The sequence below is a fragment of the Pezoporus occidentalis genome, unplaced genomic scaffold, assembly GCF_034315485.1.
Source record: "Pezoporus occidentalis ecotype Australia unplaced genomic scaffold, CSIRO_AGI_Poc_V1 ctg129, whole genome shotgun sequence".
Lineage (NCBI taxonomy): Eukaryota > Metazoa > Chordata > Aves > Psittaciformes > Psittacidae > Pezoporus > Pezoporus occidentalis.
In genome coordinates, this window is record NW_026913092.1 from 2,449,074 (window position 1) to 2,474,707 (window position 25,634).

A 25,634-nucleotide genomic window follows, 5' to 3' on the forward strand; every position below is an offset into this window, starting at 1 on the left:
ACTTACCTGCCAGCTGGGCTTGGCAGATGACACTGGTAAAAGAAGTGGGTTATTGACTTTGTGAGGAGTTGCCACCTATTCCTCACACCTAAGAACAGCTTTAACATCCCTCCACTTGGAAGACTGATATTTCATCAGTACTTTTTCTCTTATATGAGCAGAAAGAATTATTTTAATTCATGTGTGAGAGATTTTGACTGCATCTGCCTTGCCCTTTTATAATTTCATTTTGGAACATTAACATTACAAACAAATGGCATACTTACATTATAAATGGCATACTTATAAGTGTGTATGTATTGCCTGTGCATTAGTGTTATAAATGTTTTATGTTGTACAGTAAAAGAAAGTCCTGCATTTCAGTACACTTAACATTTCCACTCTTTCAGCCCTCAACATTACTAGATGCTGAGCATGGCTCTCAAGCCCTTCACTTCCATAATACATCTTTGAGGATTCTTCTAAAAAACAATAGCAGAACTCTGATAATTGTCATTGCTTCCAACAAAAATCGTTGTCCTTCACTGAAGAATCTGTCAAATCTAAGACTAGAATGAGTTCCATTACAGTGTATACTAACTTATATGACTAATGGTGCAAGTGTAATTTAGACTGCCCATACAAAATGACATTTCACTAACCACAAAACATTCACTATTTGCTAATTACAACTAACAGATTCTTAGCAGGGTGATGTTTTTAATTATAGCTTATGCACTAGGAATTTACTTAGATTTTTTTTGTTGTTTTTAATGTTTAGAAGGTAAACAGTGCCCTCTCCTGCACATAGGGTCCCATAGCAGTAGTTTTCAAAGTGCCCCAAATGTTTCCAGTTAGAGAAAATGGACGCAAAACCGGTGTGTTGCTCTGCTGAAGGGATTTGTTGGTTTCAGGGAAGTACACTTTGTTGTGGTCCCTCCTCGCATTCTGCTTTACTTGGAAGCATACTATGTAACAAAAATTGCTCTCCACTTAGACGGCAAAGAGCTTTTGATTAATTTAGCTTGAACCAAGTTGGCTGGAATTGATAGTGCAAGTTTATCACAGTGAACAGCAGGAATATGTAGTACTATGTATTCCAGTTTTTACAAACATCAGCTCAGTAAAAGCATATTCATCATCAGAAATAAGACTGATGGAGAAATATTCAGTTGAAGCTTACTTTTGGGGTGTTCTTTTACATGTATTTATTACATTATTTCACAGTAAAATATGATAATCATACTGAGAAGTCAAAAGCCTCATTTTTTTATCCCTTCTTGAGGATGCTGTGTTTTGATTTGATGTTTTTTTTTTTCCTTGGGGGGGGGGGGGGGCTGTTAATAAAAACACTATCAGTTTCACTTACTAATTCTAATCTCATGCCTTTTGACTTTTCCAGGGTCCATAAAATAATCAGTTTACACAAGACACAACCTGAGACAGAACATTCTCAAGAATTTACAGCATCTCACAGCAAAGGGGACAGAGAGAAAGAGATAGATTTCCCTACTAATTTAATTTAAAACATGTAGTTAATTTAAAACATGTAGTTAATTTAAAATCTGTATTTATATTCCATCAAAAATAGACTATAAAACTGCAATAATCCAGCATTTACAGGAAACTTGAAAATATTGTCATAAAAAGCATTACATATCCATTTATCAAACTTTTACAGTTCTTAAATCACTTCTATAGTTTCTCCCAGCACACAAAATACATGTAGAGGAATAGTTGTGTAGGGTTAACTGAGAGTGATTTCTGTTGATTGGCTGACAGGTTGATTTATACATTAACTTAAACATGAAGCTACGCAGCTCTTGTATTTGTTTACTTAAATTTTGAATGCTTTCTAAAAATCTGCAGGCTTCTTAAAACCAGACTGCCCATGCAGAGCAGCTGCAGCTGCCAAATTAGGCATTATCTGTCTTCTCACTCCAAAGGTGTACTTCTAGGGAAAAATGCAGCCCATCCTACAGCATACACTTACTCACATGAGGGCAGGTCTGGAGCAGAGATCCAAACTACTCTGTCCACTCCTAAAAAAGCCCTTCAGCCAGCCTTTGTCCATTACTTACATGTGCCTACAGTTGTAAGCATCTCTGCTCCACCAAGTGAACTCTACTGCCCTCTGCAATGAGCTGTGAGCTTTGCAATAACAGACCTCTTCATTAATTGTCACAGTTGGTCATTAGCTGGTCACTGAATCTTTCTTGATGACCTGCTAATGAACTTCCCACTGGCTTACTGTGAAGATTGCTTAAGGTAGATGGTATGGGTAATTTATAGCTGAACACCCTGCACACTAATGGCCTTTGCTCAGTGGCTGCAATTGACACAGAACTACTAAGAGATGTTACATCCTTCCTATTGTATTTCTCAGGTATAAATATTTCTTGATGAATAGAACCTTTGAATTCCATGTTTAAAAATATGTTTACTTATGATTTTTCAAGGGAGAATTTTCTTCAAGAATTTTATAAGGCAAAACAATTAATGTTACAAATTATTTTTTTCTTACATTTTTTGCCCTTTACAGAAGAAGTTTATTTTTAAAAAACAAACCCGTGTCCATTAATATTCAACTATAAAAGGCTTTGAGGTCTGTACAGCACAAAAATCAGCTCTCAGTGGATATCTGTTAGCTGTAGGAGCCCGGAGAACTTTGGTGCTTCAGCACCTGTGGTGCCTAATTTGTGTGAATCATGGATAAGGTCACCAGAAGCTACAGTCCCTTTAACTGTGATCTTGACAGCTCGTAAAAGCTGAAAAGTTTCAACAGGGCCTTGACTTGGTGGGAAAGCTCCAGAAGAAAAAGCCCAAGAACTGAGAGTAATGCATTAGGTAGCACTCTTCCCTTTAATACAGGGAAATAACCACAATTATCACAGGGACCTGCTTTTGATTCTGATGTGCAGGTACCTTCTGCTTTAAGAGTGATCAGAATCCACCAGTGCTGTGGTTATGAAGCATTTCACAGCCCTGAATTTGTGCTAGATTGGATGACTGTGGCAAGATATTCATAATCCTTTAAGGTTTTGTATTTTCATATTCACATTTCAGGTATGATAATTATAATGCACAGCATGACAAAAATCCAGTTTATATCTGCTGTGCAACTGCTATAATAAACTGGCTTTGCATCTGTTAAAATGTCCAGGCAACAACCAGAAAGTTTGTCATGTTCTATTACAGGTTTTCATGCACTTGACCCGTGTTAAGTGGTTCCCAAGGCTTGTCTCACATGTTAGTCAAAGATTCATTTTCATACTTTTTCATTATGAATGAGACTCTCCTCTCCATCTTACTTTCAAGAACTGGGATACTCCTGTCTCCTTAGCAAGTGTTCCTGACAAAGAGTGTGGCACTAACCAAAGGTTCATGAGATGTCTAAAAGCAATTTAATTCCTAAATAGCTTGTGAAAGCAACATAGATGGTACTTGGCTTGGTGTTGCACATTTTAATTACAAACATTTGATTCTGCACCTTTTACATTGTGGATGTGAGAGTTCAAACCAGATAGAAGAGTCAGATGCTTTTACAGAAAACCAGAAATAGTTCCAGATAAATAAGGCATTTATTTAATAATTACTCATCTTCTTTTTATACATAATCTTGTATTTGTTTCCATACTGAAAAGTAATAAGATGTTCAAAATAAATGTTTGAAGAAGGTTTGAGAAGGACCAGGTCCTGACCCAAAGCAGTATGTTTTTAAGAAAATTCATTGAACCCAGATGGACTTCTCATGGCATCTCGATACAAAGTGAAGTAGTGTTAACAATGCAGTTTTTATTTTTTTATTTTTATTTTTTTTTTAATTTCCAGGAGCTGTGGTCAGTCAGCTTTACAATCATTAGATCGAAAATTGAAGTGTAAATAAAGTATAAGTTTCATCTCAGCAGGAATATAAACTCCATGAAAATACTCTCCTCAGGGGGAAAAAAAACACTCCTTAAATCACAAAACTTCTTTAAATCACTGTGTAATTATCTGCTAAAGAAATTGAAATAGTGGTTTAGAAGAGTTGGTGTATGTATCCACAAACATCTTTACAGGAGCGAATGGGAGATCTTTAAGTGTGGTTGTCCTCTAGTTTTATCCCACTTTAGCAATACAAAAAATGCGTGCAAAGCACTATCTCGATCCCTATATGTGCTCTAGTTGAAACCCAAAACCAAGAACTGCTAACACAATGTAAAACTCAACAATGACAATAAACCAAAGTGAAGGTGTATTACCTTTTTAAATTTCACTCAAACAATTAATTATGCTGCATACATATTGAATTTTTACTCTTTCCTGCATACACTTAATGGTTATTCCTATTCATACAGCAAGACATGTCCTATAATGTACAGAATGAGATCACATGTATTCCTTTTTCAAGTTTCAGTGTTCAATACTTGTCTGCTAAGTTAATTCAGCAATGAGCACTCATCTTTCTACTGGCTTTCCCCTCGAAATGGTACCCTACAGGAATCTACCAGCCTCTTTGCAGAAGCCATTGCAAAGCTGAACTCACACAGATGTGATTGCATGTCTATTTTACCTCATCTTTATTTGTTCTCAAAGAAAACATGGAAAACCGAGTTAAATTAGCTCTTTCTGAGAAAAAACAGTCTTTCATTTCCTTACCAAACATAGAAAGCTTGGTGAAAGAATACAAAATTGAATCCTGTTCTCATGTAACATTTAATTTCATTTTTATTTTATTCATTTTCAGAAAATAAATTGAACACTAGTTCAATAAGTAGTTACTTCTGGATGCTTTCAACAGCAGCTGGAAATTGAGGGTCTCTACAGATTACTAATCAACAAAAGCAACTGATTCAAAACTTTTTGGTTTTAATTGATTTTGAAATAATAAATTGTCTTACATTCTTTGTAACAGGCAGTTCTACTAATCTAACCTGCCGAGCTTTCTTTGGGTATAGTGGAGATGTCAGTCCTTTAATCTACTGGATGAAAGGGGAGAAGTTTATTGAAGATTTGGATGACAGTCGAGTCTGGGAAAGTGACATCAGGTAAAAGAAATTTATTTTTTTTTTTCCAGTTAATATATTTTCTTGGTACTGTAATACTTGTTATCACAGACTAACTCAGGAACACTTTGTTTCTGATCCCTGGTTTTGCAACATCCATTCTTTACCTTTTCAACTCCACCCGTACAAAACAGAAAAATGCATGCCTTGGCCAGGTCTGATCTTAGAAATATGCAAAAGCAGAACAGCATCCCGATGAGTATTGTGGTGTTAAAGGACTAGAACTTGCACAGTGACTTTTAAAAACTGTGGCAATCTACAATAACAACCACTAAGACAGTTACTAAGATGAAATACAGAAAAATAAACACAGCAAGAAAAACAGCTCAAAAGAAGTCTTTTAAAGCATGGAGCCATCATAAATACTGATGTCTGGCTTCTCTTTGAAATATTTTGCTTTCTTCTCTTCAAGGCAAAAACTGAATTTCCTGAGATGTTATCTGGCCTGTGAGAGCCAAGCATCCTGTTATGTGAGCTGCCTTTATCTGCTGAAATACATGTTTTAGAGAGGATCTGGCAATTCGCACCATGTACTTCTATGGTTCCTAAAAGTACTGCCTCATTTGGAAAATAAGAAAAAAGTGGTTTTGTATTGGGAATTACATGCTTGACATAGCATACCAACTTCTATTCAGTATAAAGTATCTACTTGGATCTGAAGAGAGTTCTTTTTCATTTAGAATTCTGCATGTGTGTATGTCACTGTGTCTATATATCATGGATAAACCCAGAAATTAAGGCAAATCTAAATGTGCATTAAAAAAAGACGATAAATAATCATGGTTATGTTATCTACATGATTGTTTATAATAAAACAAAATAAGATTATTTATACTTCACCTTTTACATAAGGGTTTACTATATCATCAAAAGACATGAAGTCGCGCTCATTGTCACCTAAATCTTGGGATTCTTGATTGTAATCGAAACAACAGACAATTCTTTTAACAAAATCAAGAAGGCCACATAGACATTCAAGTTTATCATCCCAGATGCAGGCAAAATGAAAGTGTATTTCACCCCAACATACTTTAGGTTTATTTTATAAATACACTAAATGGCACATGACAACCAGATCAGCTGTATTTCACATCTAAAGCTCTTCCTAACCCTTCAACCAAAGACTTGCTATTTTGAAGGCTGACAAAAAGGTGGCAAGAACCTCATTACAATTCTCTTGTTTTGTGGAGGGAGGAGCAGGAAAGCTAGTTTCCACTTCTTTTGCCAGGTGTGAGGTGAGAGAGCAGCCTGGAAAGTTTTGTCATTTGCTTTCCTGGGTTTTTAAAACCACTGATGGTCTTGCTAATAGGGAAAGAAAGCAATGTGAAGACAGGCATGGTCTTATGCAGGAGGTCTTTTATTTATCATCTGTATGAATGAGCAGCCTGTGGTATACACATTCCTTCTATTGATTTGTAATACCTAGTCAAATTTCATAATACATTCTATAAATAATTTTTCAGACCATAGCATGAACACATTGTTTCAAAGTGGCACATTGAAGAACCTCAGAAAGTGCACAAATAGTGTGTTTGGTCCAGACACCTAATGTGACTCTAAACCCCAAAATAATTGTTTTCACTTTTCTAACATTACAAGACTTCACATACTACTGACCAGGGGCTCCATCAGAGTGTGCAATGATATATTACCAGTGTGTCCATCATTCCTCTTAAAGAAGACAATTAACTGAAGCTGTCATTAACATTTACAAAGCCAAATCTCCTCATTAGAAGTGAGGAAGAAAAGGGCATGATAGAATTAAATTAAGATTACATCAAACCATAGCCAAATTTGAAGCCAGAGAGTTGTGAATTGAAAGGAGCATTATTATGTCATGATGATGTCGTGCTCTGCTGATACAAGCAGAATAGCAGAGATGGTTGCTTTTTTTCTCAGGGTTCTCAAGGAACATCTTGGGGAACAGGAGGTTTCCATCTCATTGATTATTGACTCTGTGGAAGAGGCAGACCTGGGGAATTACTCATGCTATGTCGAGAATGGAAATGGACGCCGGCATGCCAGTATTCTTCTACATAAAAGGGGTAAATATGCAGCTTTTCACCATGAAATGGTATAATAGAGGGGTGGTCTGTTTATAGAGCTTCTTTCTGATGAAAGCATGCATTTTGGCCTCATGAGATATTAATAGACAACAATTATTTTTCTCCGGGAATTTGTTTCAAAATAAAACAGAAAGGTGATTGCTAATTATGCATGTCACTGGGAAGAATACAGTCACACCTTTTAATTGTATTTATATGAAAGGTGCATTTAATAATTCATCAACTTTAAAACTAATAGAGGCTCAATGGAGAAAAAGAAGTGGTAAGAACCCAGAGGTGACAAAACTGTAATAATTTTCTGAAAGAAATAAAATCAAATATTAGAAAAGCCAACAATAAATACATTCTACTTCTACCAGAAATGCCACTTAAACCCCATGCCAGGGCAGTTCTTGCATAGCCTATCTATGGACATTTTCCTTCTAACACATTTGTTTAACACCAATGTTTCTGAAGTGAAGCATCATGACAGAAACTGCTAAGGACCTTCGTGTTTCTACTCACCACTTACATCCCATGATTCCCATGGGATCTCCCCATGGAGATAATTATGGAGAGGTGTAGAATCTCTTGCAAAGCAAGGTTCTCAGATCCACTTTGTTCACTTTACCTCCCAGAGGGTGCTCCACATGCTTGGGCTTGTCAGTCCCCATCCTCATGCACTATTCTGATGGTTTATGAGAGCAGTGAAAATCAGGAGCACTGTCTGTATTTTGCTGTCATTACTATGCTTGTTTTCTTATGCTGTGTACCTCCAATTAATAGAACTAATTTGTAGCCATTTTTCTGAACTCTTGTCATTGCTTCCTAAGGGAAGCAGATATAAATAATCAGGTGTTCTACTTTGGTATATTTTCCTGAATTTACTGATATGGGAAATTAACTTATTAAGTAATTGAACCTCAACAATTTACCCGCTAATAGTCATATACTTCTAATTCAGAGAGGTTTGAACCCAGAGAAAGAGCTTAACCCAACACTGAAATCCAGTGATTGTCTTTAATAATGAAATTAGTGCATGGGAGATGGAAAATAAAGGATTTTTAAGGTTCAAATTACTTTGAAACCAGTACTTAACTGACATGTATTGAGCCACATGCTGATGGTGAGTCCTTATTTTCCCTTCCATAGAAGCAGTAACTCCAAGACTGACAACACATAAATCTTTTCTGTTCTATGCCTACCAGCTTTTTAATCTAACAATACCCATGCATAAATTTTGCAAGGGTCTAGTTTCCTTGCTTCCTTTCTGGGAGAAATCAGTATGTCAAACAAACCACAGCATGTGGCCTCATGATGGCATGCTTAAGAGGAAGCAATCTCAATATTTAATTGCCCTTATAAATAGCAAAAAGCTAAAAATAGCAAAAAAAAAATCCCCCCAGTATTTTTTTCCTTCTTTAAGTAAGGCTGAATCTGAAATTTTGATTTGGAAACAAAGTCTGTTGTGCCCTCAGAAAACAAAAGGTACCTGATAGAAGCCTTCTACTTACTTTCCATGTTGACAACTGTTTCAGTGAAATGATAAATTAACCATGACAGATAAAAATTTGAGCTAGTCTCTCAGGTCTCCTAGGAATAGAAGCTTTGCACTGCTTGCTTAGTCTCCTGTATAACACCATGACAACATTTTGGTTTAGGTTTCCTTGTTTAGATGCACATTTAGTTGCTGCTAAGAATGAGTTAGCTATTTATTAGTTTTTGATTATTGGCTCACTTAGAACAATTGGGACCTAAGAATTAGGTAAGTTTGCTTCCTGAACACTGAGGCATTTGTAGAGGTATTAGTTGTGACTGGTTTTCTAGTTGGTGGTCTTTTTTTCCCAGCAGTATAAGCCAACAAAAATGCTGAATCTGGAATGTTCACTGGATACCTGAAAAAGAAATTATAATCCTTCATGAGCCTGGGAATAAATTTATTTAGGGTTAAATTGCAGTGAGGATTCAGGTATAAAATTTAAGCCTTTCAAACATCCTTGCAACTGCTGTTTCACCTTGTCAATATATTCTCTGTAAACTTAAACTTCCAAAGGGAGTTTTGGATATTCCTGCAATTACACAGACCCTGAAAGGGCAAAAAGTTCAGAGTAAATAGCCAGCAAAACTGTGGATGCATCTTCCTTACTCTTCCTGCTGGTCAGCCCAGCAGGGACGCACATTCACCTCACAAAAAACACAAGGAGGGTCCACCTGATCGTGGTCCCCACCACAAACCAGTGCCTGGCACATTCAGTCAGAGACAGGGAGCTTCTGCTCTGTCCCCCACATTGCACTGGAACAGGAACCCAGAGCCTCCCAAGAAGAATTTGAGGAGGGGAGCAGGACACAGCTCCTCTGGGCTCCAGCGCCGCCTGTGCAGGAAAAGCAAACCTGGTTTGGTCATCCAGCACTGGGACAAACCTGGAGCCTTTGGTATCTCTGCATCTCGAGGAGGTGAGCCCCCATTTTCTTCTGAGCTTCTTCTACTTTCATACTGCCAGTGGTGAAAACCTATGATCTGTGGTTTTGTGCAGCCAGCTAACCATTTTTAGACTCCTAAGACCCTATGCAGAGGGAGACCCTATGCAGAGGGAGAATTTAACTCAGAGCTAAAGGCAGTAGAGCATTTTAAGCATGAAAATACCGATACTGTTTTCTTTTCTGGTCCAGTCATACAAAAATTGTAAAAGATGATAAAAAGAAGAGGGATCAGAACCCTTCCTCCAGCTGTTGGCCAAATCTCTATTACTTTTACAATAACAATTTTCTCTTTTGTGTGAGAAATAAAACATACCTACTTGTTATAATCTGAGGATGATTTTCTTACTTATGTGTGATAGCCATCATTGATCATTTGTAGCAGCTACAGGTTAATCTTCAGCCATGTAGAGCAATCTTCTAGAAATTAATTTTGAGAGTGGTATTGACAGCAGCTAAGCACAAATTTATTAACAACAGACCACATATTGCAGATGATAAAAGGAGTGAATCACACACTATGATTTGATTTTTTTCACGGGTTTTTAATTCAAGAAGACAAGCCTATAGTCTATCAATATAGTAGATAGAAATGTAATGCATGAAGAGAAACAATGCTCTTCCACAATGTTAAGTATTGAAAAGTATGACCTTCATTCCAGAGCAAAGCCTTCATAGTCTTATTCAATTATTATCTAATTTTGTGATTATTTTTCTGAAAATTCTTATCTACATGTCTGCAGTTGAAACGCTAAAGCAAAAATAATGTCAAATTCTATCAGCGTTATTCTTTAATGTTGCTGATATTATTTTAAAAGTTTAATAATATACTACCTCTACTTTTCATGAGAAAGACTCAAGAACTAAGAACAGGTAACATACTTTATGCTTTTTTTTTTCTAAGTGTCACCTGTACTTTCTTCCCATTTTCTCAGTGTTGTCTAATTTCCTATCCTGGGCCTCTTTTATGCTCTGGGCTTGCTTTCCTCTTATAGGTGTTTTCAGTGGACATACATGGGTTTTGTTGACTATAAGCTAATGAGGGATGGTTAAAACAACTCTTTTTTTCTGTTGAAAAGAAACAAAAAAGACCTTCACTGAAATAAATTGCTTAGAGGAAGAGATTTATTCTGTTTGAAATAGCCCATAAGAATATATGTTTGAAAAAGAATCAATATTTCTTATAGGAAATGCATCTTGAAGAAACCTCCAAATAGGTAGGCCTTCTTTAAACATCAAATTAATATTTCCTGTACAGTTTAATACAATTTCCTGTATAATTTAATAGCAAATTCTTAACAGTAATTCTCAATTTTCTTCATATGGTTATTATTAACAATACCAGAATTGCTGATGAGCACCTTAAATTACTGTGTCATTCATATAATAGTGTAGATATGTTATATTACTTATGTACTTGAATATGTTAAGGCTTTGATCTGATGAGCATTTTCAGTCACTAGGACACAACTTCACACAATGGTAGTGATGAGTGACAATTAAAAGAGAAAAGAAACTAGTCCTTTTCCAACCTCTGCAGAGAAACCACGTTTGTCATAACTTCATTTGTCATAAACCTTCAGGATGCTTCTGAAATTTCTGAATGGGAGATCATAGTTTAAGATGTGAGTGCAATGCGTTTTATATTTCTGCTTCTGCTGAATTGGTTCTAATTACCTCAGAATTCCAGCAAATCTCTGAGACTCAGTAGAAGCAAAGCTGTTGTAAAACTCTGACCCACTTGATCAGTTAAGGCCTTACAGATACTTATCATCCAGTGTATAAAGCATTCGGGTTTTATTCTGCACAGCAGGAAAAACTTTTCTGAGTTCCTCACCAAGTTTTAGAATCGGAATTGAAATTTGGTTTGATGGGAATTGATTTTTCAGTGGCCCCTGTGGCCACTGAAGAAGCCTTCAGATTGTCACTGTGCTGGGCACTGCAAAGGTTTAGTCACCAAAAAGGTCATGACACAGGGTCAAAAGTTTAATATCTCCTCCTTTCCTGTCCCAAACCTAACTGAAAGTGACTGTTCTTTTTACACTCAGTCTCATCTAAAATCAGTAAATAAGTAAAATACCAAAGACTACTCCCTGAGCAAAATTCTTCATAAGACTACTTTCTTCATCTTTCAGAAATCTGGAGTAAAACATCTCCAGTAAAAAGATTACACAGATTATCAGATTACGTAGCATCTGCCTAAATCTGATTTTCCTCTGACAAATCTAATTTTCCTCTGATACTGTCAAACAAGTTGGTTTGTTTAACAGATTCATTTTAAAAACAGATTTTGTACCACTTTGTCATAGATCTTCTCTTTATATAACGTCTATGTGCAATTCTAATCTTGATTGCAAGGATGAAAATATTTTAAAATAAAATGTCACAAATTGTTCTCATAACCATGCAGAGCTAAATTATTCATTAATGCTATCCTCGGAAAAAAATGTAAACAGTATGTTTTATGATCTTAAATCACTGGAAATTTAGCACCTCCCAGTGCTTCATACATGCATTTATTTCAGAAGCTCTAAAAGAAGTAGCTGTGTGGGCTGTCTGATTTCTGTAGTGCAATAAGCAAATAGAAGCTCTCCTAGTCAGTAAGGTTTTAAGTCATACACAATTCATTTGTCTGGAGAAGCTAACCAAAGATTAATGCAATTCTGCAGCATGACACTTTTTTCCTTCAACCTAATGTATAAATTGCCTTTAAAATTCAGTGTTCTGTATTTAAATGTAATAAACTTCAGTAACATTGCAGCATCTATGTGTTTTCCACCTTATCCTCTTTTGAGCTAACATACTGTTGGAGCTAGTCATTGTAATTAGTCTCCTGCTGGGAACAGGTATCCTGCACTTTTCAGAAGAAATAAAAATGTCATCAGTAAGAATATACTTTTATTATAATAATTTACTATCTCTATTCTAATAATACTGGAAATCCAGCAGCACCAAGACTCAGATATGCTGCCTGCCGTACTAATGAACAGGTTAACAAGATCCCTGTCTTGCATTTGAACACGCATATACATATTCATATATATTCCCAAACCTGACTGTCTTTTTCATAGATGAATTGGGAATATATATTAGGTATTGATCTAAAAACTAAAGTGAGAAGCCAGTTCTCAATAGTTGTAATAAATAAAATGAAATTACTGCATTGAAAACCACATTAAAAACGGCAACTAAATTTAGCCACCTTAAGTCAATTCCACAGACACCTTCAAGCTTGTATGGGCTATGCTGGAAGAAAGCATATACTTTGTGCTAAGAAATTATTTCATAGTCAAGCTAATGAACATCCCAAATCTATTTCTATTAATATAAGAAGTATTATTATCCTACAGTAACCATCCACAACAGAATCCACAAAGCCATCTAGGTGCCTTAAATACAAACAGATTTTGTTTGGCTTCTTGAAACAAACAAACAAAAAAATCCCATGTAATGTAATATTTGTCTGAAATAAGACTCAGACAAGTAATTGTGTGTTAGTCAGCCTCCTTCCTTTAGGAAAAACACGTCCATTTATAACCAAAGCTGCATGTTATTACACATCAGTCTTGCTCTGTTTGTTGGGATCTGCTTTCTTTACCTTCTCTCAGATGTCATCACAGGAGCTTTAGTATTCTTCAACTGCTCCCTAACATATACCCCCTTTATATTCATTATCTTAATGTTTCATTTAATAATTTCAGTTCATGAAAGCATACCTAGACAAACAGACTGTCTCTAACCAAACCTTGTAGCTTTGTGAGTTAAATTATCCAAGACAGGCAGAGAATGGAAATTAATTTAGGCCACAAAGATGCAAAGATTTATGTATGCATTAACCTGAAGCTCTGTGAATAGTCCTGTTGACTTTAGAGGGATTACTTATATTCCATAAAGTTAAGCAATCTGCGTAAGTGGTTGAAAAATTGAAATCTTAGATAGACTGTAATTGGATTTTGAAAAAGGCTCAGAAATTGAATACACAACTATAAATCACATCCTTGAAGAGTTATAAATCACCAAAAAAAGAATGTTTAAAATATAATTATTTTTCTTTGTAGCTCAGCTGTATGTGGACTAATGAATAGAATAAGATTAATTTTAAATTATCACAGATCATTACATGTGAAGTCCCTGAAGCATGTTGTATAAGTCAAAAGATATGAATCTTTGAAGGCACCCTTTTACTTACTTTCTTGTTACAGCTCCAGCTACAATAAGTGAATTACCTTCATGACACAGTGAAAGGAAGTTCATAAAATATTAAAGCCAGGTGAAGATCAAAATTATATTCTAAAAATATGCTTAATAATTAGGATATAATCAGTATAAACCAAGTAGATTTAGTATGAGAAATATCATGCTGGATATTTGGAGAAAACACATACTTTGCTTTAATTAACTATCTCTTTCAATGGGTTGGTTGGCCAAAGCCTCCTGATAAGAAAAAAAAATGTAGCTATTGGTCAAAATGCTTGTAACAAATCTTGTTTTAAATCTGAATTTTATTCAGAAACCAATCTACTACTGCTGCAGTAATCAATGTGTTTTCCCTTGGAGTAGAACAGTTCCTGTGCTACTGGAGGAGTATTGTTAATTGCCTGTAACTAAATGATTGCTGCGCTTCTGGATGTAACTCCCTGGCACTCACTCATTTGTTGTGTTTAACAGAATGCCTGTCCCCCTAAGGGTTAGCTGAGTAATTTTCCTCTACTATTTTCAACACTCAGTCTCAGCTCCTTAAGGAGGGCCAAGTCTGTAATTTGAGCAATGTAACAGAGAGGCTAAATAGATTTTAAAAGGTTTGCACTTTTTGTCTCTCCCGTCTGATGTGGAATTGGGCTGAAATTGAATCTTTTTAGCATGTAGCTACTACAGGAAACTTGAATTTCAGCAAGAAAAAAAAATCACACTTCAAAGAGAGTGTAATGCCTGCTGGAGCATCCCTGCTCAAATCACAATTTGCAGCAGCAGAAAAAAATGTTATTGTGAACGTAACCTTACACTCTAACCTTGCTGTTACACTTTAACTGAGCTTTAACAGTCACTGCATCATTGTTGACATTGCTAGCATACACATCACCAATACCTTTGGTGTTCTCATACAAAGGACTCAGAAGCACCCTCCCCAATTCACTTTGGGAAAACTAAGGCACAGAAATGTGAAATGGCTTCTATCACCCAAGAGGCCAACACCAGAGGCAGGACCAAGCCTTTTGCTCCTCACACCTTCTTCAGTTCAGTGCAACACATATTGCTCATAAAATCCCTACAATTCAGGCAGTGTCCCCTTAGGGCAGGGTTTAGGGTTTATCATCCTGCAGAAACACTAACTTAAGGCCTGAATGCAATCAACTCAGTGTGGCACTGTGCCCAGGCCAATCTGTCCCTCCTCCCACAGCACTACACAGATGTAGTTGTCTTCCTCTCAGCACTTTGGGGATTAGTTTAGGCATTTGCAGGGCTGGGTGTGAGGATGCTGGGCTAATCACAACTCCTGTCTGTCTCTGAACCCTGAAATATAACACCTAAGGCAAAGTGCAAACGTGCTGATAGACATTGTCCAGCACAGAGGAAAATACAACCCTGCTATACAAGGTGGGTAGATCATGAAACTCATTTTGCAAACAAATCTGTTTAAGAACAAAATACCGTATCTTTTTGATTGTAAGTGATCATGATGGCCTAGAAGCAGGTGATTTCGAGTACAGAGTGACTTAGAGAACTTTGTTGTTGGCTTTGGTTGCCTAAATTAGGACATTTTCTTGTATGTTCTGATAGACTACTGCAGTAAAAATATATGCATAATCTTGAATTATTTGATGTGGAAAAAGATAACTAAGAGGGACTCTTTGATGGCAAAAATGATGCAGTGCATTAGCCTAATTACATGCACAGTGACAGAGAACAGTTGACTACCTGCAGTTATTTTTGTCATATAATCTCAAAATCATTAATTTAGGAAAAACTTCTGTGTTCCAGTTTTAAAGTTTTTCCTTGCCTTTAATGAGTCATAACAGTAAGCACATAAATAGAATATTTTGTGCCTAGCAACTTGAAATACTAAAGCCTTTCTTCTAGTTACCATTGAACAGCTACATCACCTGTAGTACAAAATGATAAACAAGGTATACTAGGCCAGTGCAGAGTAATTTCCCCTTCCATTTCCATTCTAAAATACTGTATTACTTGTCTATGCAAACAATTTTTTGGAGGGTGTTTTTAATAATATTCCCTTCTCAGGACCAGAGAAGTATTGAAAGTCTGAAATAAGCATGTTGGCCTGAAAAATAACACAACAGAATTTCCATCACAGTTTTGGAGGGAATGACATGGAATATAAATGTCTTTTATTTTATTGCATTTTTAGTGTCTTCCAGAGAGAAATTACTTTTTCTTACTTTTGCCTCAAAAAGTGTGTGATTCTCAGTAGATGTAGTCAAAATAAATGGAATTGTTACTTTTTCCTCTAACCTTTTATTTCTCTAATTGAATTGTATTGTGCTAGAGTATCATATCTGTATAACCACACACGCACATATAAGGTTATTTTAGGGTTACCCTCCTTCACTCGGACAGAAGCTGCCCACTGGTAGATGATACTGTGAAAATAACATGGAACTGAGCTTTCTCTGCCACAGATTTTTATGAAGCAAATTGCCTATCTTAGATTTCCAAGACTCATTTTCTTGGCGTTCCTCAAAACTGAATGATATTGGAAAAGTATTGGTTGGTGGTCTTAAGATTTGCCATCTACTACTCATTTCAAATTATGAAATTGTTAGCAATGCTCCTCTCCTTCCACCCTCCTTTTTTTAACCTTGCAGTTTTCAGTCAATAAGCAAATTAAAAGTAACAACAAAATGGATGCCACAAATCTGTGTAGGCTTCCTGCAACATGCAACAGTTAAGACTGGGAGAGGTGAAAGTCCGTGATAGCATATTACTTATGTAATGATAAGTGGCCCCACTAAGAATACTGCTGGTGGTAGCTGGTTTTGGCCATATCTGACCAGATGGAATGGAGCTACACGGCAACATCATGTGAGATGCCAGTGGTAGAGTGCAGCAAAGGCATCAGGGAGTCACAGTATGAATGAGAATGCCAGAAGGACAAATTGTGGTGGTTTGCTGTGACTACATATAAAGTAACCCCAACTGAGGGAAAGGGAAATTAAAGATGAACTACAGAATGTTGGGAAACTGTTATAGATATTAAAACATAACTGAGATGTGAGGATGTGGGATTCTTTGGATGATTTGCCTTCACATCTCTCAATTTGATTTTTTTTAAATTTATTTTTATTTAAAAAAATAATCAAATCCTTAGTGTAATCTTATCCAGAACACTGAAACTCATTTTTTGTGTGAAAAAAAGAGAAGCTGTATTTGCATTATAGTCCTCCCCCCAAAAAAGCCATTAATCTCTGCTTTCATTGTAAGTAGAATCTCAACATTATCTGTGTAAAGCAAACCGTGATCTATCTACAGAGAGAATGGAGTTATCAAATGTCTTGTATATATTCTCACACTTGTACATATACACGCACAATCCCAGCAACTGTTATGTTTCAAATGAGCAACTCAAATGGCTTACCAGAGGAAAAAATAGTTTATTCAAGGAAAAAAAAACAAACCACCTTATAATTATGTAATTCTTCAAGGGCTCTATAACAAAATAAATACATGATTACCCCATCATTCATTATTTTATTTTAATTTTTAATATGAGTGTGAGATCTGCTGCTAGTATTTCTGTGTTTTGGAATGTGGTAGTTATTGCATTTTGTAATTCTTTGCAGAGCTGATGTACACAGTTGAGCTTGCTGGTGGACTTGGTGCTATTCTGCTGCTGCTCGTTTGTTTAGTGACTATCTACAAGTGTTACAAGATAGAGATTATGCTCTTCTACAGGAATCATTTTGGAGCTGAAGAACTAGATGGAGGTAAGGAAGATTCTTAGTATGCTTCCTACTTTCTAAGTATGCTTTTTTAGTTCTCTCCACCAAGGCCCAAATTTCATTTCAGTTCAAGATGTGTAAACAACTGCAGTTTTTCTTTCTCACTGCATTAGGCACTGACTTGAATATGCAGTCCTCATACAGCACATTAGCAGCAGTGATTGCTGAGCTGATGTACTTGCTGCCCTCTGGAGCTCCAGTAGACACCCAAGTCTTTCAGATTTTTTATTCCTTACACTGAATGCAAATTACCAACATTGATGCATTAAAGATTTTCACTTTCTGTCAGTCCTGTAAGCCAGCTTCACTTCTCCAGAAGCGAGGGAGTCTTCCCTAATTGTATTCACCAAATAGATAAGAGGCTGAAGTGAATCTCAACTTACTATTTGTTTAACTTGATCAGTTTCAATAAACTGCACCAAGTGTTTGGGAATCTACTCAGCAGTTAATTTTGTTGAGTTCATTTACTTAATCACTGAAAGAGCTGTTAATGGTCATTAAAGTTGTTCTGTGTTTCAAGGGCACCCAGCCTAAACAAAAGTAATCCACAATGTATGCACCAGTTTGTGTCAAATGTATACACCTATCTTCTTCTCTTTTTAAGCACTCAAGAGAAAGGTGGTCTTTGCCTCCAGCCTTACTAATCAAAACTGCTGTCAAACAGTGAACTGGATTGAGCTGCAGGCTTTGATTAATTAGTTTTGGTATCTTGGGTCAGAGTTCCTGATGTTTTACGCTACCACTACATCTTTGGTGACAGGACCTTCTTTTTTACTGAAATACTAGTAAAAGTTATTTTACAGTTCAAGGCAATAATCTGTGGGGAGAAGTCACTGTAACATAATAAAATAAATTAAAATAAGCAAACACTTGCAAAATCTGTCACTGATAAGGGAGAAGAGCAGCAGGAGAATTAGAGGTCCTTATATAAGGGAAAGACTTCCATAATAAGATCACTAGGGAATGACCCATTTCTGCCTCCCATCTAGAAATGCACAAGCATTCAAAATAGAAAATGCTCAAAACAACAAGATGAAGAGCATTAGAACATTTTGTATCCTTGTACTGGATTTACAAAAAAGGATTCATTAATATAGCAGATCAGTGGAGGAAAAAAATCAGGTTATTCTACTTGTTTTACAGAGGAGAAAACTGAGGCCCAGAGGGCTTGTGACTCAGGAGGATTTTGGCAGACACCTTTTTTTTCAAGAGCTAAGACCCTCTCTTTTCCACAAGCAGCTCCCAGCTTAAAATGAGCATGCTTACTTGCATGAATTGTGCAAATTTTATAATGGTCATATAATGCAATGCAGAAATAGTTTAATTATAATTGTTTAAATCAATGCAATTAAATGTTTTCTCTCTCAGTATCAGGAATTCTTACCTTCACTGCTGTCATTTATTGTTATCTCAAATCATTCCAATCCCTTTGCAATATTGCTCTACCAGGTGTTACACACTTGCTTCTCTCTCTTTTCCCATTTCAAACATTGGTCACCTGGAAACATCAATACTTTAATCACACATTTTAAACAAAAAAAAAAAAAAGTGACCTCTAAAGGATACTGTTCTGGGATTCAGAAGGAGAAAAAACAATATCCATTCAGTTTATCCTTCTGAACAAAGGTCATTGTTAAAAAAGGTAAAGCATGGATTCTCCTTAGATGATCAATGCAAAGACTGATAGCTTTGGTGCTTAATCACAATAATATAACAATAAAAATACTGCTTTCAGATTCTTAATGCTTCTACTTGTATTCAGTGTGCTAGCAACGTGGTTATAACCCATTGTGCAAATAAAGTTACTGCAGCTGGACTTTTTTATTCTGTCTCTTTCACTTGCACTCTTGAAAAAGCAAGAAGACAGAGAGAAAACGCCCCACAGAAGACCAAGCCACAGCTTCTGCAGAAATAAATTGCAGACATACAGTGGCATCCTTTCCTTTGGCTTAGTTTGTTGCTGAGAGATACAAAATGCTGAACTCTAGTATCTTCTTCTAACTGCATCTCCTGCAGTGCAACAGCAGAGTGCCCACATATTATTCATAATTTTCACCATGTTCTGTCATACAGGAGAATATGTGGAGAAGCAAACATCAAAATATCACAGGCTCTTTTTTTGTGTGTGTGCTATGTTGTACTTAGAGAGGATTTGAAACACTCTAAAAGTGAGGTCCAATTAAAATCCTCAGTTGAAAATCTCTTTTAAAATGCAATGCTTCATTTATTCCCTGATCAGAGAACAAGCCCTTCAGGATATCAAATCTCATCACAGTTCCTCTTTCCTTTCCAAGCCTTAGATACATCAGTTTTTCTCAGGCTAACATACACATTTCTGTGGGAGGCATGGGTAAATTGAGAGAAAAATTTGAAAACAAAGTATTTAATTGTTACAGCTAACATAATTTATTACTTTCTGTGAGGGTACTGTAGATTAAGCAAGTGATCACCCCTCCTTATTCCTCATTTCTCTAGCTTGCAGCTTTGAATTCCCCATCTTCTTTCTCATACTGGGGACTAGACTCTCCTGCTTTTTTCTCACTCCTGCAGACACTTTAGCTCAGTTTTGTCTTTATTGTCTCCTGGGAATGGGCATTGCAGCCCCCTTTTTTCTTTTCATGGCGAATTCCCTGCCTTTCCTACTAAATTAGAGTATGACCAAATCCAGCTCAAATTTTATAGCTTTTCCTCCCACTCTGTGCCCATGCTTTCCAGCCTCCTGGGAGCTGACTCCATACTGGGGGACTGTGTGACAGACACCCTGTCATGTCCTTCAGTATGGAGGAACACAAAATGACATGCTGATGTTTAATCAGGGGACCTCACTGTGAATGTCTGACAGATTCCCTGGGAGCTGGAGCACAGGGGCAAGAGGAACACTCCAACCCTTGGCAAAGCTGTAGCTTTCTCGCCTGCAGGTGTTTGACATGGCCTTGATTCTTAGAGATGTAACTCACACCTACCAGTTTGGTAGTATGAAATTCCCAAATCTGTATAAGTGGAGAACCTTAGTTCAAAATCTCTCCATAGACACAATGAAGATGATACCTTGAAGTAGCATGTAACCAAAGAAATATCCAGTATTATTCTGAAAAACAGTAAAATTTTCAGTTAGATACTTAAATGGGAACTTCTGGTTATTGCTAGACATCAGGCAACCTTTTTAGTTTTGCAGCTCTAAACTTAAAAGATTATTTTAAAACACCTTGTCCAGAAAGTGCACCACAATGACTAACGCACTATTAGTGAAAACTACTTTTAGAATTGATATTTTCTTCTATTTTGCTGTACACTCAGCTCCAGGACAATGATTTTATGTGACCTTCATCCTTTGAGAAGTGTTTTAGCCTTTAGTTTTAGTGTCTTAGTTTATGTATTTTTATTTTCCAAGGATCTTCTTTTGCTGCCTTTTCCAGTTTTTAAATGACTTCATGAACAAGCAAACATACTTTAACAGAGAAGAGTAAAAATGCAAGTAAACATTTACAAGCAACTGTGTCAACACATGCTCTGACTTCTTTCTACCTTGCACCCTGTGATATTACCACTGTACAGAAATCTACTCTTTGCCTACATACAAATTGACTTCCAGGCCACCTAAAATCTATGGAAATTTTCCCAGGATTTTACCTGAAGACTGCTGCTGCTTTATTAAATTGTGCAAGGATCAGTCCCCAGGCATGACAGCCACAGCAGATGCAGTGAGGGTGAAGAAGGGAGTCAGACCACTTCTCTAAGCGGTACCATTTATGATGCTGCCTTATAGCGGACAGGAAGCTGAAAGTCACCAAAACAGCTTTTTTTCAACATTTTTTTTTTTTTTGCTATTTCAAGACCTGTGAGTTTCCAGTAGATATGCAGATGTCTGTATGCCAGATGTAAGGTATACTAAGGATAAATCCACAGGTCTACAGATGACAGGCTGAAAACCTGTGGACATGGTCAGATAGGCAAGATTACTCAAAATTATGAATTTACATATGTGTTTACATTCCCAAGTCCAGTTTCAGAGGAAAGAGTATATGATACAGTTGACAGCAGAAAGAGTCTGCAGGCACCAGCCACTACCACTATGGGGGTACATTAGTAACCATTTAAATGGGTGGAAGTGCTTGTATGAATGAATTAGTAAGCAAGGACACTATGATTGAAAAAAAAAAAACAAAAACCAAAAAACAGTAAGAGGCTGGCATTAAAATTCATAAGAATAAAAAAGTAGCAATTAAATTCTGAACAAATATGCTGTAAATAATTTTTTAATTAAATTTACATAAGTACCCTTTCTCACAACTAGGCTGACAAGAAGCCAAGCTTTAGGCTCAAGAACAAAAGGGAGAGCTTTTCTTAGCAGCCGATATGATGACCTTCACAATGACCCTTGGTGCCTTTAGGTCCCATCAGCTGTTTCTACAATGTTGGGCCAGAGCTCTACATGGTGTCCTCAATCTTATTCTCAGCTTTCCTTGCCGAGGAAACCTTGGTGAACTGAAGGAAGACAGCCTCTGCATAGCTGGGGTGCTGCCAGAAAATGCACCTGGGAGACAGGGCTGGGGAGTTCCTCTGGGTTTCACTTTCAGTCCTGCAGGTTCCTGCTGCTACCATGATTAAAATGTGTCACTGGTGAGCTCTCTACATTAAGGGAATTCTGTTTGGATTTGGTACATAGTGGCTGTTTCTTGGCTGGGCGGGTTGCACTTTCTTGAGATGAATTTCTACTGCTTGCTGAGAAGAAAAATCTCAGATTAGGAGACTGATGAAACAGTTTCTGCCTTGAAGTCTCTGTTGCACCTGTGAGTCCTTAGGTAATCATATTTTTGCCTTTATTATTTACCTGCAGATCCTAGCATGGTTCATGGGATATGTACAGTCTTATTAACTCTACGAACAGGTAGAATATACTTGTTAGTGGTTTCCTGGGTTTCATCCCAGTAAACCTCTTATAAAGCAAGGAAAGGCAACATTTTGAGATTCTTAATGCTTCAGTGTAACTTAGTTGCTAACTTGCAAATATAACTTTAACCAGTGGTTTAGACGCCACCAAAGCACTTGTGTTAATGATTATGCTATGCAGGTACGGCTAAACTGAAATTACTGCTCAAGTTACTGACTTTGCAATTACAGAATCTTCCCTGGGGACCCATAGAGCAAGTTTTTAATAACAGCTTCACCACGGTCTATGTAGCTTTATTGGCTATTGGCAAATTGTGGCAATAAGAAATCCTACTCTATGAATATCAATTTCAAATTCTATTAAAATCACCCTTAGAAAAAAGCAGCTTTCATCTTTCTAAATATTACTGGCTACAAAAAGGGTGTTTCCTCTTATTTAATTACAGTTTTATTGTTGAAGAACTGATTTCTCTTAACTCTTCTTGTTTATGCTATTTATTTACATCTGAAATACAATTTAAACCATAAAATCTCAATTTATGCCTCAAGTGAATATGGGTTTTTCTAGATTCTGCCCATGAAACTTACTAATTCAAATAAAAACTTCTATATTTTTCTCTTGTCCTATTTTCTAGCATCTAAAGTACATGTGTAGCATATATATATGTGTATATATATATAAACCCCCCCAAACAATAACACAAGAACATCTTTATATTTCAAACTGAAAAATAGTTATAGGTTATAAAGTCCAGATGTAAAGTAGAAAAAAAAAACAAACAAAAACCAAAAACCTACCATATATAAAACAATGAAAACTGAGGTTTCCTTGAATATTTTTTTTATTGAAGTCCAAAGCACCTGTATATTTCCAAGGCAGATGAGATGAACACAGAATATTGGCATCTGATTTCAAAAATCTTGGTTTGAAAGTCTGTTCCAAGCCATCCCTTGAGGGGTTTTATATTATATACATTTTTATAATGATATACTTTTCATTGATTTTGCCTAGGTCAAGGCTGTCTCAGCTCCAGTTTTCAAAATACTTAACCCAGTGCAAAGATACAGGCACTGTCACTGGTATCAAGAGAACTAAGGAATGCACATAAAATTGAGCATGTATTTTATACAGGTAACAAGTTGCTTTGCTGAATTAAGATCATAATAAGAGCATCAATTCTTGATGTTTCTTCCATTTTTCAGAGTTTACATAACACTTTCCATCAACACCTAGTTTCTCCTTTTTTAAATAGTAGCTAATTTCTTCTAGTCTTTCATAAATAACTGTTATGCTATGTTTCTGCCAGGTAGTTAACGTTCAGTCCTTCGGTATCTATTAATAATACATTTTTTCTTAGTTTGGTGTTTGACCTCCAAATAATTTAGAGCAACGAGGGGAATAATTTCTATCACCATCTTTTAACTTTTAGTAAGGTTTTTTAGTAGTCTGTCATGGTTTAAGGCCAGCCTGTCACTCAGAAACCACACAGCTGTTCGCTTCTCCTCCCACTCCCTCCCCACACTCCCGGAGGGATGGGGAGGAGAATTGAAAGCATGCAACTCCCACGGGCTGAGGTAAGAACAGTCCAGTAACTAAGGTATAACACAAACCACTGCTGCAACCACCAGTAATAATAATGATAAGGGAAATAACAAGGGAATAGAACACAACCGCTCACCACCCACTGATGGATACCCAGCACAACCGAGCAGTGATCTAACCCTTTCAGGTAACTGCCCCCAGTTTATATAGTGGGCATGACGTGCTGTCGTATGGAATACCCCTTTGGTTAGTTTGGATCAGGTGTCCTGTCTCTGCTTCCTCCTGGCTTCCCCTCCTCCCTGGCAAAGCATGCGGCTCAGAATGTCCTTCGTCAAACTAAACATTACTAAGCAGCAACTAAAAACATCGGTGTTACCAGCGTTGTTCCCAGGTTGAAAGTAGCACTGCACCATCTACTAAGAAGGAGAAAAATAACTGCTACTGCTGAACCCAGGACAAACTCTGATAAAGACTTCCCAGTTTTCATATCTACCAATAGCAACTAAGAGTAATGGTTTATCAGTCTCTTATATTAAATGTAGAATGTCTTCAGCAGTAGTAATAAATTTGAACTTCCACATTAATGAGAATGACTGAGAATGTTTGAGATACACTTTTTATTTAGTTAAGAATACAAAATCAGACTAAATAGAGAGGAAAAATTAACTTTAAAAATAGGTTATTCGTTTTAAATAAGTAATATTTTATCTTGTCTACCTGTCAATGACAAATTTTAGCTGTAATTACAGAAAACCAGGGCAAATATAGCTTATGGAAAATATTTGTTTTACACTTGAAATCATCTCACTGTATTTATTTTTTTTGGCTAAATTTTTATCTGCTGGGTTTCACTCCTTATTTTCAAGAAATGTCAAAAACAGTATTGATACTTAGGATTTTTCTCAAGTGTCCTTATAAAATCAACTTTCAAATCAGTATTTCTTTATTCAGTATGGCTTAATGTGGACTGAAAAAAAGGAGAAAAAAGAAATACATGTTGATTGCTTTAATGTCTTTATAAACGTGCTAGTAAGGACAAAGCAACTTTTTTTTTTTTTTCTGGTCTACGGGGTACTGAGAATACTCTAGATCCTCTTTAGAACTGATTACATTCTTTTTATCTCTTCTCCAGTGTTGCATTTACAAAACCTCCCACCAATCCACCATTACCCACTCTTCACATGGATATGAATTGTCATTAGGAATGTGATACTTAAGTGCTTTGCCTCAGAAATAGCTATTATTGGCAGTTCTTAATTTTTATTAACATTAAAAGGGCTTGTCATAAAAGAAAATGTTAAGGTGAGCTTCATAAGCAACAGTAAATAGCATGAGGAAAAGTATAAGCATTTTGGAAGACGGGATTTGGCCATTTTACTCAACTAAGTATTTAAATCACATTTTTCATTACATTAAGGATGATGAACACTATTGCAATGTGTACACTAAATATGGCTCCACAAATAATAAAACAAATACAGATTATGAAATGCCATAGTCATAATTTTGAAGCCACTACAGTCTCTGGGAGACACTGAAAGCCCAGTACTTTGCAACCTTTCCTGAACACAGCATGTTTTTTTAAAGAGGAAAGCCTCCTCCACTGGCTCAACTCCAACTCCCTGCAGCACTGAGAGGATCTGGCCTGTCATTTCTTAGAATCCCATTTGAAATTCTGAAACTTTGAGTTAAA

At 36.4% G+C, this 25,634-nt stretch overlaps 1 protein-coding gene across 3 annotated transcripts in view; it reads left to right on the forward strand.

The window, feature by feature from the left end:
* The window catches only part of IL1RAPL1 (interleukin 1 receptor accessory protein like 1), a 723,738-nt gene that overhangs the window by 682,812 nt on the left and 15,292 nt on the right, over positions 1-25,634 (forward strand). For all 3 annotated transcript variants that reach the window (XM_062608066.1, XM_062608065.1, XM_062608064.1), the window contains 3 exons: positions 4,877-5,009; positions 6,927-7,072; positions 17,350-17,493. In XM_062608066.1, the coding sequence (XP_062464050.1) occupies positions 4,877-5,009; positions 6,927-7,072; positions 17,350-17,493 (423 nt within the window). The remainder of the gene's footprint in view (positions 1-4,876; positions 5,010-6,926; positions 7,073-17,349; positions 17,494-25,634) is intronic.